Genomic DNA, 16822 nt, shown 5'->3' with positions numbered 1-16822 from the left:
AGGCGGAGGCTGGCCCCGGGGCGCGGCGGCCCCTCTCCCTGCTGCCCGCCCGCCCCCTCCCTCCCTCCTCGCACTCGCTCGGCACAGACTCGGCCCCAGCCCCCTCCCTCCTCCCGCTCGCTCCCCGCTCGCTCACTCGCTCGCCGGCTCCTCCTCACTCGCCCGCCCGCGCCCGGCGCAGCTCGGCCAGAGCGATCGCGGGGCTGAGCGCGCGTCCGCCCGGGGGGCTCCGGCGGCTGCCCGGGCCCGCGGACCCCTGCCTCGCAGCGCCTGCCCTGCGCGCTCGCCGCCTCCCCGCTTCCAGGCTCCCGCGCCCGTCCGCCTGTCCGCAGCCCGCGGCCCCGCGCCTCCCGCAGCCACGATGCCCGCGGCCCGGCCGCCCGCCGCGGGACTCGGCGGGACCTCGCTGCTCCTCGCCCTGCTTCTGGGGAGCCCCGCGGCAGCTCTGGCGGGAGGTAAGCGCCCGGAGGGGCGGGGCGGGGGAGGGGGCAAAGTTGCGGCGTGTGCGGGGCGGCGGGGGGTCGTGGCCCACCCGGGCGACTCAAGCACCGCCCGCTGGGATGGGGAGCGGGGGCGGCCACCCAAATTCGGGTCTAGGAACCGCGTCCCCTCGGCCCGGGCTGCTGGGAGTGTGGAGGCGGGGATGTGTCTGAAGGACTCCGGCGCTTCCCGGCTGCGGGCTCCCTTTCGGTCTTCCCGGCTGTGGGGCTGACTCCCTTTTGCAGCCCCAGAGAATCTCCTTGGAGTGGGGTCGCCTCCAAACCCCAGATGCCCGGAGCACTCTGCAACCGCACCCGGGGCTGAGAGCCAGATAATTCTCACCCTTTCGGGGAGAGGACGAGAAGGGGGGGGGGGGGGCGGCAGCTGACCCGCCCTGCAACTGAGGACTAGACTCGAACAGTGTGTCTGTAGTGGGGGGGGCGGGTGCGTCCTAATGCCGAGCCCTCCCACTCTAGGACCCTTTGGTTCAGGCTGCCTCGCGGGACTGGGTCCCTGGACCGATCCCAGCCAAGTGTCTGGCAGCCGAACTTGGGTGTGGCTTTCGCCTGGAGGCCGGTGGAGGGCCCTCAGGGTTCTCAGAACTTGCGGGGGAGGAAGAGATGGCAGGTCACAGTCGGGAACCTGAGCGGACACTCCCCTCCCCCACCCCCAACAGCCTAGCGTCTCTTAACACTGTTATGAATTGGAGGGGTGGGTACTAGTTTCGCCCACCACGTGCTTGCCGGTTGGGAAGGGAGGGAGGGGTCCAAGTTTAGGGGAGGATCGCTGCTCCTCCTTCCCAGACCCGGAGCCGCACCCTCTTCTCCACCCCGCTGAGGTCCCCCAGGAAAAGTTGTGTGTTGGGGGGTTGGGCGCTTCATTCACACAGAGCCAAGCGGGAGAGCTTTGAGGATTTAATCAGTTCAGTAGGAGACCCAAAAGTGGAGGGTAGCATTGGTAGACCACCGGACCTAGCCTTTTGAAAGGTCCAACTCCGGCTCCCAGAAACTCACGTGGGAAAAAGCAGGGCAGTTGCAGGGTCTGCCCAGACTGAAGACTGTCGGGGGCGCACACCCACCCCACTTGGGTCCTCATTTCTGTTTGGATGGTCTTGACCCGGAGTTGGGGCCCAGGCGGTGCCCTTTCACCCTGGGGCGTTCTGGACCCCTGGCGTGCACACCTGCTTTCAGCACCAAAGGCCGCGGACAGCTCTCAGCTCCGTGGGCCCTAGTTCCGGGTCCCATTCCTTTCAACTCTTACCCACAGCCTGGAGTGCCCTCCTCAGCATAAATCAGGCATTTTATCCCCACCCCCCTTCTTTTAAATGTGGAGCCCCGGAGTGCAGAGCGAAGGAAATAATTCATCACCTTTTGTTTAACAAAGCATATCATTAAAGAACCCCCCTTTTATGAAGCAGTAATAATATTCACAATTTACACCAGGTCTGGACAATTTCTCTGGGAAAGATGGGGGAAGAGAATCGGTTTAAATAAATCGTTTCCACCACAACATGCTCTTCCTTAATTAGCTGTCTTTCCACAATGGCTTGGTGGCCTTGAACAGAGTCCACATCTCCCTCTCTCATTCCCCGCCCCCCTCTTTTGAATCTGTGTTGTGACTAACACACAGAAAGAACCCAAAGCTACCCAGTGTCTTGCTGGCTTTTCTCAAGTGATTCTACCTCTGAGGACCACACTCCAATCAATACACCACCCTCCAGGAAAAATGCCTTAATGGCAACTCTTGAATTGTCATCCAAGACAAGGATTTCATATCCTGCTTCTTTCACTGGCTTCAAATACAAAATGTGCGTGTGTTAATTTTTAAGACATTTCATATTATTTTCCCAACTGTTCAACACTATAGCTAGCCAGCATATATTTTTAATTAACTTCAGGTCACCGCCAAATTAAAGTCAACTGATGCACTACTTCGGAAGGCTCATTAATAACTGTGAGCTTCTGACTCTTAGACTCTTAAGTCTTAAGGAAAGAGTGAGGATAGCCAATGAACACTGCCAATTCTGATGGTGCTTTTGGAAACAATTGACCTTCCACAGTAAATTCTATTTTTAACATGGAGCCCAACTTCCCGCTAATGTGGAAGGAGAGCCGAACATCTAATACCTTGTTGCAAACTAGTCCTGTTTGCCTGTGGAGTTGAGGGGGGTTTGTAAATACTTGAAAGGGACTTGTTGCTACATTCTTATGCAGGTCACGTGATTCTCTGGGCCATTTTGCTGTAAGGCATGAATAAGTATAAAGTATAACTTGTTTTTGAAGAGGCTTCTTATTGTCTAAAATATGCACATGGGGAATAATTGTAGCTCCGTGCTAAGACTGCAGAGCGTGAGTGTAATTTCTTTTCTTTTTCTCTTGAATTAATAAAGCAAATTCAATATTGCTCAATAAGACTCAAATTTGCTGCCTCCTCTAGTCTCTAATGTGCGTTGTTGTTAAATTCACTTAACAACTATTTTCATTATGGATTGCTATTCTTTTCCACGGAGTTTTGGCTGCTTCTGCCAGGGGCCACCTTATCTAAGCTTGAGGGATTCTTCTTGGGTTCGCAAGGTTTCATTAGACATTAGGACAATAATGTTATAGTCAGTCCTCCCTTTTCCAAGACAGAAGGATGTTTCCTGATCAGAGTGGCTTGTTTTGTGGTTTTGCTCACAAGTACATTCCGGCTATTCACGAAGCTATTCCAAAGGGCTCAATTTACTGGTCCCCCTGTTTGGTCCAGTGGCGTGCTTCAGACCTCCACTAGGGGCGCTCAAAGCTGTAGTTGGTGACCTAGGGCAGTTCTGACCTTTGTAACCAGCAGGTGCATGCAAGAGTGGAGCTCTAAAGATGGTCTCGCCACCGCCTCCACCCCACCCCCCCTTTGCTGCTTCCTACAATTGATTCCTATTTCTCAGAGAGAAATTATTGATTGACACTCGACATGCAGTGGAAACAGAGGAAGGAAAGAATGCAAAGGCAGGAGAATGCTCCAAGAAAAGCAACCTCAGAATGCAGAGTCCTGCTGTCCTTTTCTCTACCAGCTTGTGGTTTCCTTCATGGAGCCAAATTGCAAAACACCAAAGAGACCATGACAAGGCCATGGGGAGTTCTGGGGAGTATGAGCTGGGCACTGGTATCAGATTTATAGGGTTCTGGAAAAGAGATATGCTGGCTTCTAAAACCTGGGTCCAGGTCCAGGTCCAGTGTTCATGAATGTGTGACCTTCCACAGCACCGTCTTCTCTGAGCATCCATTTTACCATCTGTGGAATGGGGGCAGGGCTGCGGGATTGATGGTCTTGGTCTGGAAGGATGTTTGCAATGATTCTGTAACACTTCCTTGTAAAGCACCTGGCACGTAGTAGGTGCTCAAGTAACATTTCCTCTGATTTTCTCCTGCTTTTCAAAAAGCAAATTGCCCCTATTAGTAGGCACCAAGGGAGCGAATCCCTGAAGTTGGTGAAGCAGATGTTGGCATAAATATCTGGGTGACTGAGGCCCAAGTAAAAAGGGCGGATGTGGGAGATGGTGCCGGCATCCTTCCTTCCCAAGGCCTCCTACTGTAAATCTTTGAACCCCAATATTACCATCAGGAAGCAGAGTCGGTGGCACCAGAGGTGTAGGATGGCAGTCTAACGGTTGGAAAGGAGATACAAGGAGAGAATCTTCTGGAAAAGACATTTACTCGTTCATTCATTTAACATTTACTGAGCACTTCCTATGCATGTGGCAGGCCCCCCGTAGGGTGCAGGAGAGACAGAGTAATATGTTAGGGTCCCTGTCCCAGTAATGACCGCTTAGCAAAAGAGATCGGAAGTAACCACTGGCATCCATGCCCTGTGATCTGCGCCTCGGGAGGGGGCATATCAGAGTGCTGTGGGATCTCACGGGCCAGTGTGGTACACTCTCGCCTGGTGGGCTTCCCTGAGCAGGTAGCATTTGAGCTGGCCCCGGAGGGATGTGACAGGTGCCAGCAGACAGGGGCAATTGTTCTACGGTGGGATAGTAAAAGACTGTGAAGAAAGCTTCACTTTCGGAGCACATCACGCACGCACGGGAAAAACCAGAGGGAAGTGAGTAAGTGGGAGGGGCAGGCAGGTGGGCACACAGCCTGACATCTTCCTAAAAGAAATCGTCAGACCTGCCCCTCCTCCGTGCTCTCCCCGGGACTTCGTGGGCTCAGCGCATGAAGCCTGGAACAAAGGCCTGTGAGGCGCTGTGTTCGCTGTTGTCCGCTAGAGGTTGTGGCGACACACCGGAGCAAGCCTCTCTGAAGACAGCGGGTCCCAGTAGCCCAGTAGAGCCGCCCCAGCACTGGGTAAACACTGCCTCACTAGATTTGCATATTTGCATAAGCCTCTGGTTACTGTGGTTCCTCGGAAGCAGCCTTTTGGTGTCGGGTGAAGGTAGGGGGTGGGGAGAGAAGGGGCTGGTTCTAGGGGAGGGTACAGTGATGATGAGTCAGGTGGAGGTCAGCGGACATGTCTGATGTCATTTACAACATAGCTGGGGCCACGTCTTAACAATGAAAACAGTATTCACTGAGTGTTGATTTGGTTCCAAGCCCTGTGATAAGTGGTTTATGTAGGTTGGTTCAGGGAAGCCTCAGGACAACCCCAATAGATGCAGTTATCATACCCATTTTATAGATTGGGAAGTGGAGGCACAGAGAGGTTAAGCTGTGTGTCAAGAGTCAACAAGCCAAGAAGTGGTTGTAGTCTTGCATCATTTTCTTTCAATTTTTTTAAATGTTAATTTATTTTGATAGAGACAGACAGTGCGAGGGTGGGGGACGGGCAGAGAGAGAGCGGAAGAGAGACAATCCCAAGCAGGCTCGCACCATCAGCACAGAGCCCAACGTGGGGCTCGAACTCACAAACCATGAGATCATGACCTGAGCCAAAACCAAGAGTTGGATGCTTGAGCCGATGCTTGAACCGACTGAGCCGCCCGGGCGCCCCTGGCATCAATTTTTTAACACCATGCCTCGCCATTGCCTCGTATTTCACATTCCCCACGCTCGTGTGCAGATTTCGCTGATGTATGACAGGGGCCAATAAATATTTGTCAGATGCGTGTTGGAGGCGTATCCTCTGCCCACCACTGGTCCTGGTACAGGGTAAGCACTCAAGTAAAACTAGTCAAACTGAAGGGAGTCATAAAGCGAAACAGGTTACAATGTATGTGTGGGCAATTCGTTCATAATCATCGTCTCCAATGATTACTGAATATACATCAGGCACTTGCATAGGTTGTATTATTTAATCTTCCCAATTTCTGTCCATTTTAGTGATGAGGAAACCAAGGCTTAGGAAGCTATTAGTTCAGGAAGCTCAAGGTCATCAGCTAGGAAGTGGCAGAGGTAAGATTTGAATCCAGATACTGTGATTACTGAGCATATGAGCTTGAGTGTCGGGCACAGCACCTTCCAAGCTGGGTCCTGCTGTGTTTCCCAATGAAATGTATGTACAAGGTGACTTCACTGTTAGTGTGCCATCGGGCTGGGTGGGTCTGAACCCCAGGTCATCAAACTCCAAAACCTGCCGGGGTAGTGACCAAAATGGACTAGGATTTTCCTAAGCCCCTAATATCTCTGAGACAAAGGAAGGAAGGGGAGGAGAGACGGGAGGAGGGAAGGAGGAAGAAAGGAAAGCAGGATAGAAAGAAGGAAGGGAAGAAGGAAGGGAGGGAGGGGAAGAGGAAGAGGAAGAGAAAAAAGGGAAAAGAAAGAGAGAGCTTAAAGATTATTCTTCTCAACCAAGAAGACTTCACAAAAGAAGGTGAGCAATACAGCTCCTTCGTTGGTTGGCTTTGGAATTCTGGCTGCTTGTAATTTCCCCTGTTCCCAAACCACCCCACCATTAATGGAGAACCCAGAGTATAGAAAATTGGTTTCTGTAAGCTCCTAAATTAAGGAACCTAAACTTAATCATCTTTTGGCTGCGAGTCTCAGTTTTCCCATCTGTAAAATGGACCACAATAACCACAGCTACATATGCAAATCTGGCCTCATAGGGCTGGGATGAGACATGGGAGTTAAGGGCTTTATGCATACCAGGGAGTTAAGCTTCAGGGCGGTGGGTGCTGGCATGGAAGGTTCAAGCCCCCAAGCACCCCCATGCGTGTTTTGTCCTGGGCTGGTTATGAAAGAATGACAAAAGAGTGGCACTGCGGTTTGCCATTCAGTGTGAGTCCACTCTGGGCTAGAGGACTGGCCATGTGCTTACCCTGTATATTCACTCCTTTGGTCCTCCTCCAACCCTATCAGGTGATGTTACTAAGTAGGTATTACAGGTGAGGAAACGGAGTCTTGGAAAGGTACAGCCCTTGCTCAAGGTGTTATGAACAATGAAGGTTACAGTCAGGGCTCAAGCCCAGGTTCATTCTAGATGCTAGGGTATGAGGTTTCACCTACAATGGCCAAATGGAGAGACGATGCAAGCCCAGAAATTAGGGCAGTTTGCACTGGATGCCAGGTGGGGAGATGCTTCCTCATCCAGTGGCAAATGCCACATGTCTCAAGTCAGCTCTCCAAGAGGAGAAACAGTTCATCCCAACCTTCCATACTCCCTCTGATGCTCCTGGTCGAAGCATCCTTCTTGTCTCACTCATGCAGTTCCTTGAAGCTGGACTGTCCCCTTGGGAGCCTGCATAGCTGAAGATTAAATTCCCAGCTGGTTGATTTTAGCAGCATGACCTTGAGCTATGCGCGTCAGCGCTCTGAACCTAGTTTGGCCTAATACATAAAATCAGGGTCCTGTCTCCCTTGCAGGATGGTTACAAATAGTCAAAATGGGTAGCTATGTATAGACCATAGCACGTACTCAATAAAATTTCCCATTATTGCTACCAATATTCACCTGGTGAACTTCTACTCATCCTTCAAAACCCAGTCCCTAATTGTCTTTGCCTGTCTCCTGTCTGTGCCAGTTATGAATCACCCTCTGCTCCCCCATCCCATTTTATCCCTCTATTATAGATAACTCATACACTCATGATGCATGAGTTACCACTTAACACGCCTCCCTCAAAAACATCAACCGAAGCTTACTCATCCATATGACTCTTAGCCTGTCTGTAACCCAGCATAAGCCTCAACCCAGTTGTAAAGCTATGCTACATTGCCTTTCATCTCAATATTAGTGGCGGGGAGGTAGAAGCAATCTGAAGATCTGCATGTGATTCCTCACCCTTTCTCCTATATCCGTGTGGCCTTGGACAGCCGGTCAGGAGACTTGATTCCTCATCTGAAAACCGGAAATAGCAGTAGCGTCCTACCTCAAGGAATTGCTGTGAGGAAGATCAGTGAGCCGATGGATGTGAAATCGCTGAAGAAGTCTACAAAAAAGAAGATGAGGAAGACGAATTCGATGAGGGAGGAAAGAGACACACTTTCTGAAAAACAACCACCACGACCGACCTTTGTGCAAACACACAGCCACAAGACGGGCCATTCGGTGGGTCCCCACTGAAGCCATGTTTCCTTCCAAGGGGCGTATTGGCTGCAATTACTTACCCTGTTGCTTAGCTCATTTCGGGACAGAGACTTTCTGGGCACGACACTGGGTGTTGTGGAGTCTGCCTTCTCTTGAGTCCCCTGGCAGCAGCAAAGACAGCAAATGCCCAGCTGAAAACTAGCAAAGTGAATGAAAACCTGTGCTTTAGAGTCAGAACAACCTGGGTTTCAGGCTGTTGCTTTCCATTAGGTGTGTGACCTTGGACAAGCAGCTGGGTCGCCCAGAGCCATCGTTGGACCACATGTAGGGGTGCCGGCGTACGCTCTCACATTATCCAGAGATGGTGTGATGAATGGGGACTGGGAATTGACATGCTCTGCAGAAAAAGTTAACAAGGCACCCCCTTCCTGGGCTCTGTCATATTAAATCAGATTGTAGCATATTTCAGGCTCTCGACCTGCCTCGATCTGTTCCCTGATAATTTCATTTTACTGAGGAAAGAGACCCAAAGACAAGAAGGGACTTAACTTGCTCAAGGTCCCACTGCAAGTGAGGGGCAGAGCCAGGACTCAAACCTCTGACTCCTGTTTTCTGACTTCCTTTCTGAAATGACATTTCCCCTCCTTTAAGAACTGTGGGATGTTCTCTCCTAGTGTGTGTGCTGAGAGCCAAGCAGAGGTGACAAGGGGAGCCTTAAAGTCTCTGGCTCCATTAAACCAATGGCATCCATTACCCAAATCGGATATTTACGTCGTGTGTCCGTGGCAGACTGACTGCATAAAAGAAATGTTAGCAGAAACTGAAATCAGGCCGTAGCTCCCTCTCATGCTGACTTGGCATCTGAAGCTTTGAGGCACTAGCAGACCAGCTCACACCTGGGAATGGTGCCATCCGAGCAGATGGCTTGAGTCAAGCAAGCAAGAGTAAATCATGGAAGCTCAGGGAGGCTCAGGTCCCAGGCCAGGTGCCCCCCTCCCCTGCTGGTCTTCCTTGCTCTCACCATGGGTCGTAGGGAGTGGCTCGTTGAAAAATCCAGTGGGGGTGGGGGGAGTGTGGAGAGCCAGGGAAGAGTTGATTGAGGCATGGATGATGTGGTCAGAGCCAGCCTTGGGCAAGTATCTGGACACTAAGGGATGATCTGAGGGCTGGAAGTTAGAGTAAGATGGGTGGATACAGTCCAATACATAGAGCCTGGAGCTTAGGACAAGTCCTGTAGGGCAGAGGGGTGAGTATGAACCAGTGGGTGATGGTTTCCTTGTCTGGTCTCATCCATTCCCAGTTTGGGTGTAGGCACGTGCCAAGCTCACTGTCATGAGTTAGTGAGTTGGGATGCCAAAATGGGGCATTGACTCAGGACCAATAGCCCAGCAAGGCAGTATAGTGTGGTAAAGAGCACTTACTCTGAAGTAACAGATATTGGCTCCAGCCTAATTGTGTGATCTTAGACAAGTCACTTAACCCAGATTATTGGGGTTGGGGGTGGGGGGAGTGATAACAATTATAGTAATGATTTGTTGAATCTTAGCTGATTCCCAGATTCTCACATCAGTGCTGGCTTCCAAGAGAGGAACCATTATTTCTTTTGGCTGTCCAGAACAAAGGCTCATTCAGGGTAGACAAGAATAAGAAGGCATGCCCTAAGGGTACCCCAAATACTGAGCCAAGAATACTCCAGGGATGGGCTCCTTTCTCCATTTCTCTCTTCCACGGCATCTGCTTCTGTCTGCATAGGTTGCTTCTGGCTCTCTCTCTATCGCCTACCTCCTTCTGTTCACTCACAGCAATCTTTCTCATCACCTCTACTTACACATGGGCTATAATGGCTTCTCCGGGTCAAACTCTACATGTGCACCATCTTATATGGTAGCCACTGGCCACACGTGGCTATTTAGTTTTAAATTTGAATTAATTAAAATTTAATTTAATTAGAATTAGAGTTCCTCAGTCCCACTAACCACATTTCAAGTACACGTTGGTCATGGGTGGCTAGTGGCTGCCATATTGGAGAATGTAGACAGAGAACATTCCCATTGTGGTAGAAAGTTCTACTGGACAGTCTTGCTCTAGATCATGGCAGTCCAGACATACCATCTGACACTCAGCTTCTTCATGTTTCCCTGTTCAGATTCTTGAGGAGTATGGCTTGTCCGGCTAGGACAATAGATTGGCCACAGTTGTCTGTGGCTGGTGGGGTGAGTTTGCCATGGGGTGTAACACAGGGCTCATCAGGTATGTATTGGGGTAAAGCAATCACCACTAGTGACATTTCACGCTCTTGCTCTGCTGGCCTCCACAGTTGCTTTCTCAACCCTTCTAATTGCCAGGGTGTGGCTCTGGAAACTCTTTGGCCAGTACATCCATATTTATATAGCTGTGGCCTCACTGATAAACATATCTAAGAGCTGGGGAAGATCACACTGTGTCTGCTGACTCGTCTCCCTCACTGGGCAGTGAGGTCCTTGGGGTCAAGAGTTGTCTCTTATTGTCTCTGTATTCTTAGCTGTTTTGTTGAAGGGATGAATGAATGGATGAATGAATGAATGAATGAATGAATGAAAGGAATTCATTCTTTGGCCATGAATGACCCCAATTTGGGAGGCATAGGGCACAAAAGCATTTGCAGAAAATGCCCTTCCCACCATTTGGGTAAACTCAAGAAAAGAATTTGAGATGGGCATTTATGAGAGGGGTCCTCATAAACTGTTACAATTGGGCGTTTCAAAGGGTCCATTCTCTGCAAATCAGGCTGGGGTGGAAAGTGAAGAGAAGCTTCAAGATAGGGCCCCAGGAGCCTGCCCCCTCCTTGTGAAAATGTTCATCTGGAATGAGAACAATGCAGTTAGGAGCAATGGTGGAGGTGAGTGGGGAAACAGAACGCGTTTTTTCCCAAACATGTGGTTCTATGCATGGTTTTAGTAATGCAGCTGTTATATAACATTGTGATTTCTTCAAAGCTTTAATATTATGGAGACAGAGGGAGGAGGTGTTTAATGTTTAAAAGAATGTACTGAGAGTACACTTTCTGGGAGTGGTGGACTCAACACTGGCCTAGGCCGGAGACGGGTCGGAACTTGGATCCCAGCCCTGGCGTTTCTGTGCTGTGTGACCCTGGAGGAAATGGTCTAATCAACTCAGCCTCAGTTTCCATCTGCAAAACAGGAATATGATGCTTCCTCTGCCTCCCCCATAGGGTGGATTGTGAGATTGCAATGCCTATGTCACCTCCCTGACCATCTCCGGCAGTGTCTGTGAATGGTCCCCCAGCCCCTGGATTTGAGCAGTGTACAACCTATGCAGCAGTATGTGGCAGCCCTGGATGTGGAAGTGCACCACTAAAGTGTAAAGTCATTACAGCAAAAGGAGAGGGACAGAGCTCTCCTGACTTCTCATTCTCTACAGGCTTCTGATCAGACCTCTTCCTCCATGGCCCCTGTAAGGCAGGTTTACCAAGTTGTAAAGCTAATTTGGGGCCAGCCACCTTGGAAATTAATGCAAACTGTGTGGAATCAGTCCTAGCCCTACTTTTCCAGGGCTTCAGGAAGGGAAATTTGCCTAATTTATGGCATTAATAAAAAATGATGTGCTCGGGCTAATTTGCATACTTTTACTTCAATCAGGGTTAAGAGCCACACTTTGTTGTTGTTTCTAAAGAAAGCCTCAGACTTCTCTTGTTATTCCAAAGGTGTAAACTTAGGCAAGTTACTTAACTTTCCAGGCCTCAGTCTCCTGGCTGTGAAATGACAATGATCCATGGACCCACATCACTGGATGTCGTGAGGACTCGTGAGTTGTAAATGGGTAGAATAGTGCTTGGTACCCGCTAGGAGTCCAATACTTACAATAGCATAGATAATATCAGATCATACTTATGGTATCATCATCATCATTCATTCATTCATTCAACATGGTTCTTGTCCTACAATTGGTGTCATGGAGGAGTCAGAAGGACACGGTGTCACAGTGTGCCAACCTGTGGAGTTGTTGCAAGCCCAGCACCGGGACTCGTGCTGGAACAGAGCAGGTGTCCAGCCACGGGATGCACGGACAAATGGATTACAATGATCATCAATCACTGTACCACAGATGCAAGAGTTTGAAAGCCTTTCTCCCCGCTTCTAGACAACGAGGTCCTCCAAAGCAGGGCCGTGTCGCATTTCCCCACCTCCCAGCAGTACATCTCCCACAAAACAGAAGCTCAGTAAATACAGAGCTGCAGAATGAATGGATGTTGAGGTGTAATCGTTCTTAATTAGCGTGTGGGAAGTGCATATTATCAGCATGCATGCTAACGCATAGATGTCCTCCTCCCAGACTCAGAACACCTCGTGTCGGTGTCCCCAACATCTAGCTCAAAGGGCACAATGGGCAGTGAGCAGGTGCTTGTTGGACATGTGGCAGTGGCCTAGAGGTCACAAGTTAGGGTAATAGAAGCCTGAGTCTGGATCACTTATGAGCCATATAACCCTCAGCAAGTTGTGCTTTATGGGAATAGTAGAGGCAGAGGAAATAACTGTACCTTTTTCATCTAGTTGATGAGACACACACAAAAAATTAGGAAAATTTCCATCAAGAGCTGAGCACAGTGCCTGACAGAAATTGAATACTCAGTATAGATACTGCTACGAGTAAGTGAATGAGCACTGTTCTCAAGAGTCTTTTTTTAAGTGTTTATTAATTTTGAGAGAGAGAGAGAGAGCACAAGTGAGAGAGGGGCAGAGAGTAAGAGGGAGACACAGAATCTGAAGCAGGCCCCAGGTTCTGAGCTGTCAACACAGAACGTGGCACGGGGCTTGAACCCACACACTGTGAGATCATGACCTGAGCTGAAGTCAGAGCTCAACGGACTGAGCCACCCAGGTGCCCCTCAAGAGAAGAGTCTTAATAGAGAGAGACTTGATGGGTCATTCTCAGCTGGAACAGAATTTGCAAATGCAAACCCCAGAGATAAGATGTTCTGTAGGAATTCAGGCATGGACATTGATTTTAGAGCAACCACATCTAGACTCTGCTTCCCAATTTAAGGCATTTTATTATCTTGGTTAATAAAATCAAGTTTCTAAGCAGAAAGCAAGGGTCCGGATGGGTCAACCCATCACTCACTGACTGTGAGTGTTTAATCACCAAGGTTCATCTCAGATCAGCCACAAAACCCGAAACAAAGAACCACATGGGCATAGGCTTCCGTCAGAGGCTTCCAGAAGGCAGTGTCTGGGTCTGTCTTGTCTCTCCACCATACCTCCACTCTCCCTGTTTCCAAAGAAAGTAGGTCCCCGGAAAGGCCGAGAAGCAAACAAATTCCCATAATACACTAGAACCCCGTGGCTTTGTTTATAGAATCCTGCTTAATTACTAGCAGAACCTTCGAGGGTGACTGTTAGAGCCATTTGATTCTAGACAAGGAAGCTGGGTCTCAGATGGCTAAGCGCTGGTGGATTAGGGTTCCTTCCTTCCTTCAGGCTCTTTGTCTTCCTTCAAGACCCTCTATTCTGTAGCAAGCACTCCATAGGTGCTAGAGATACAGAAATGAATAAGGCGTAGCCTTGCCCTCAGAGACCCTAACATGTAATCATTCTTCACACTCAGGTATGACTCACGCGTGCCAGTGCTTTTCTGTCTTCTCCCCTCTCTCGTGCTGGCCTGTTGACTTGCAGGCACGGAGTGGCTGCTTTCGAGGCACCAGGGCTGGGATTTCCCAGTGCATTCCCAGGCCACTAGTCCTGGTAGGTGTCTACGTGTAGCGAGGTGGTTTGGTCTCATCCAAGCATCTCTAGGAAAACAAAAAATTTTTTTTAGTTGACGCTCTTCAATGGGCCAAATAAATCTATCACTTGAAGAGAACCTTCTGTAACCAGCCTAGACTTCGCAGGAACAGAGGCCAGAGGCGAGAACTCCAGCGAAGTGTTCCTGACTTCACTTATGGCAACAGTAGGCTGGCTTTTTGTTCTCTTGCACATGTAGGAAAATCCATTCTGAGCTGAGTTGCCAGAGATGTAGCGAGCGTGTGAGAGTGTGTATGCGCGTAAATAATATGCCCATTATTTCCTTAACGCATAGACTTGGACAATCAGTTAATGAGGTTTGGCCGAAAACAAATGAATTCCTTCAGGTCCTGGGGTAGTTTTATTCTCAGTAGTAATAAAAATAGTCATTTATTCTCTGCATGTGGCAGAGTAGATACCCGTTGTTGGATTAGATTGTCACAAACAATTTTGAGGGGCTAGTGATACAGAAAATTAGTCCTACTTTCCAGACGAAGAAACTGAGGGTCAGAGAGACTCCGTGATGGAATGATTCTTTGGCCTTTGTGTTTCCTGACCTTGATGTTTTTGAAGACTACAGGCCCATTGTTTTGTAGAATGGCCCTCAATTTGGGCATATAGGCTGAGTTCTTACAAAATGGTACCATGTTGTCCGTATCGGTCTGTAACTTGACTTGCTCCTTCTTGGTCCCAAATTCCAAGTTAGGCTGTCTTCACTGGCTCCCTTTCTTCCTCCCCAGCCTCTAATACCAAGGATTGTACTCCGTTCTGGGATCTCTTCCCAGGCGCCTCCCCTCCACCCTCCTCTCCCTTGGCCATGCTTCCACAGCCCCAGGCTAGCACCCCTGTCCTGGTAACCTGCCTTCCCTATTCTTAGTTTTGCTTATACCTGTGTTTCCCCCCCCCCCCACTAGACTGTGGGAAATTCAGGGCCTGATTCACCGATTCAACCATGAACAGCAAATATTTAACGTGTGTCCTATACAGGCTCTGTTCCAGGCGCTGGAACAAAAAAAAGCCACAGGGCCAACCTTCAAGGAGCTTATGCTCTCTGTGATCTTTCATTTATTCACTGACTCAACACGTTCGTTCATTCATTTATTCAGTGAATATGCGTTAATAGTCCTTTGCTCGGCTGCGTCACCTGCGTAGTGATCATTCAGTATTTACATAATGGGGTTAAATGATGGCCCACCTCTCAATGAGAGAGACAAGGATTGGCATATTCATCTGTGATAGTACCCACGATAGAAAGCTTCCGGAGAACATCAGACATTCTCACGGGCACTGTGTACTTTAAGGGGTTAAAAAGAAAGCCACGGACTCTGAGAGCATGAGCTGAATCGGAATCCCTCACGTTGCCCATGGGGGCTCAGCCAAAGCCAGGCACCTCCGCCTGACCTGATACAACCCCTTGGCCTGGACCAGCAGAAAGACCACCTGACCAAGAGTGGGAGATCTGTGTTCTGTACAACTACCAAAGATGTGCTGTGCAGCCTTGGGCTCATCCCTGTACCTCCCTGGGCTCAGTTTCTCCATTTCTATATTTAGTGATCTGGGCTTTATCAGGAGTTTCCAAAACATGACCTGAAAGCCCATGGCAACCTGTTAAGACCCAGATACTCGAGCTGCAGCCCTGCCTATTGCCTAGGAAGCCCCACACACTGTCTCCTCTAGAGGTTTCTGAGGCATCAGTAACTGTGCCTGAATTATTGGACCTCTAAGCCATGACCGTTTATGATTCCTTTGTTGATGATGATGATCCTTACCATTTATATGCCAGGTGCACACTGAGCCCCTTCCTCACCTTCCCTCATATAAGCCACAGAACAGTCCAGCTCCGTAAATCTGTTACCCCATTTCACAGCAGTAGCCACTGAGGCTTGGAAAGATCAACTTGCATAAGGTCACACAGCTGGTAAGAGACAGAGCTGGGATTTATATCCATGTCTGAGGGACTGGGAAAGAATTCACTGCCTCTCTGTAGTTTGGATGGGGGATGGGAGTCTACTTTTAGCCCCCCACCCCCCGCCCTGTGTTCCCTCCCAGATGATCCTGGGGCCCTGATATCCTCTCTTCCTTAAAAACCTAGTTAACTCCTTTAATGAGCCAGATAAATGTGCCTGGTAAAGTGCGTGACCGATCACACCCAACTTCCCATGAACCAGGCACGGGCTTGCCAGGCGCCGGGACGGCCTCCCTGACATGAATTATTGCAACCATCAGCCTTCTTTCCGGCTTCTGCACTTGTGGGGGACAGGCTGAGCCAGGGATGCGTTAGCATGCAGAATTCAACCCTCGGCTTGGCTGTGCACGGGCCGCCAGAATTCGGGACATTGGAAGAACTAACAGAAAGCTGTTGTGGCCCAAGTATCAAGAGCGGGGAAGGCATTGGGCAAAAGGAAGGGAAGAGGTGGGTGGACCAGATCCCTTAGGGCAGGGGGTCTGCTGGGAGGTGGTCAGGGGTTTATTCCCTCGCTCTTAGAAGCTCACTGTAAGCAGGGGTGTGGCCTGTGCAGGTTTGATAAAGCCTCTGGGAAGTGGAGGGGGGTTAGTTATGAGACCTTTGCAGACAGGGTTTGGGGGAGTAATCCCACCCCTCACTCCTCCTCATGAGTCAGATTCACCCGTCCCCAGCCTCCCAGCTAAAGTCTGGAACTATGTGAGTTCCACTCCTGAGACCGTCTGTCTCCAACCACAGTAGAAGGGAGGCCGAGGCTCTAAGCCTGCTGGGAAGTTTGCAGGGGTCCCAGCCCTTGACCCCTTGACTGTGTTTAAAACCTCAACTCCTCCACCGACTCGCCCCCTCAGACCTGGCCTGGTGCTTTGAAAGGCTTTCTTTGTCCTCCCCATGGTGGTTGGGACACAGGGGGAAAAAAAGCAGCAGAGAGGAGAGGAAAAGAATATAAATTCAGACTAAGATGATTAAATCCAGCCTCTCCCCTCCTCCCAAACCCTGATCAGACTGTACAAAAGGATCTCATATATATTATCACTGACTCCTGGTTTAATGTAGGCCCGACATTGCTGGGTAAATTAAACGACATTTATAATATAGCTTAACTATAAAAATGTGCTTGGGGCAGAAATTAGACATACCAGGCCTTTTCCAGCAAAAGACA

General features: G+C 49.7%; 1 protein-coding gene across 1 annotated transcript in view; it reads left to right on the top strand.

The window, feature by feature from the left end:
- Positions 1–361: 361 nt before the first annotated feature.
- SEZ6L (seizure related 6 homolog like) overlaps positions 362–16822 on the top strand; it is a 182559-nt gene continuing 166098 nt past the window's right edge. Inside the window, exon 1 of the mRNA XM_047828293.1 lies at positions 362–455. Coding sequence (XP_047684249.1) covers positions 362–455 — 94 coding nt within the window. The remainder of the gene's footprint in view (positions 456–16822) is intronic.

Source organism: Prionailurus viverrinus, chromosome D3 (genome assembly GCF_022837055.1).
Source record: "Prionailurus viverrinus isolate Anna chromosome D3, UM_Priviv_1.0, whole genome shotgun sequence".
NCBI classification, from domain to species: domain Eukaryota; kingdom Metazoa; phylum Chordata; class Mammalia; order Carnivora; family Felidae; genus Prionailurus; species Prionailurus viverrinus.
The sequence above is the reverse complement of the archived record's forward strand: the minus strand, read 5'-3'. Positions and strand labels throughout refer to the sequence as shown.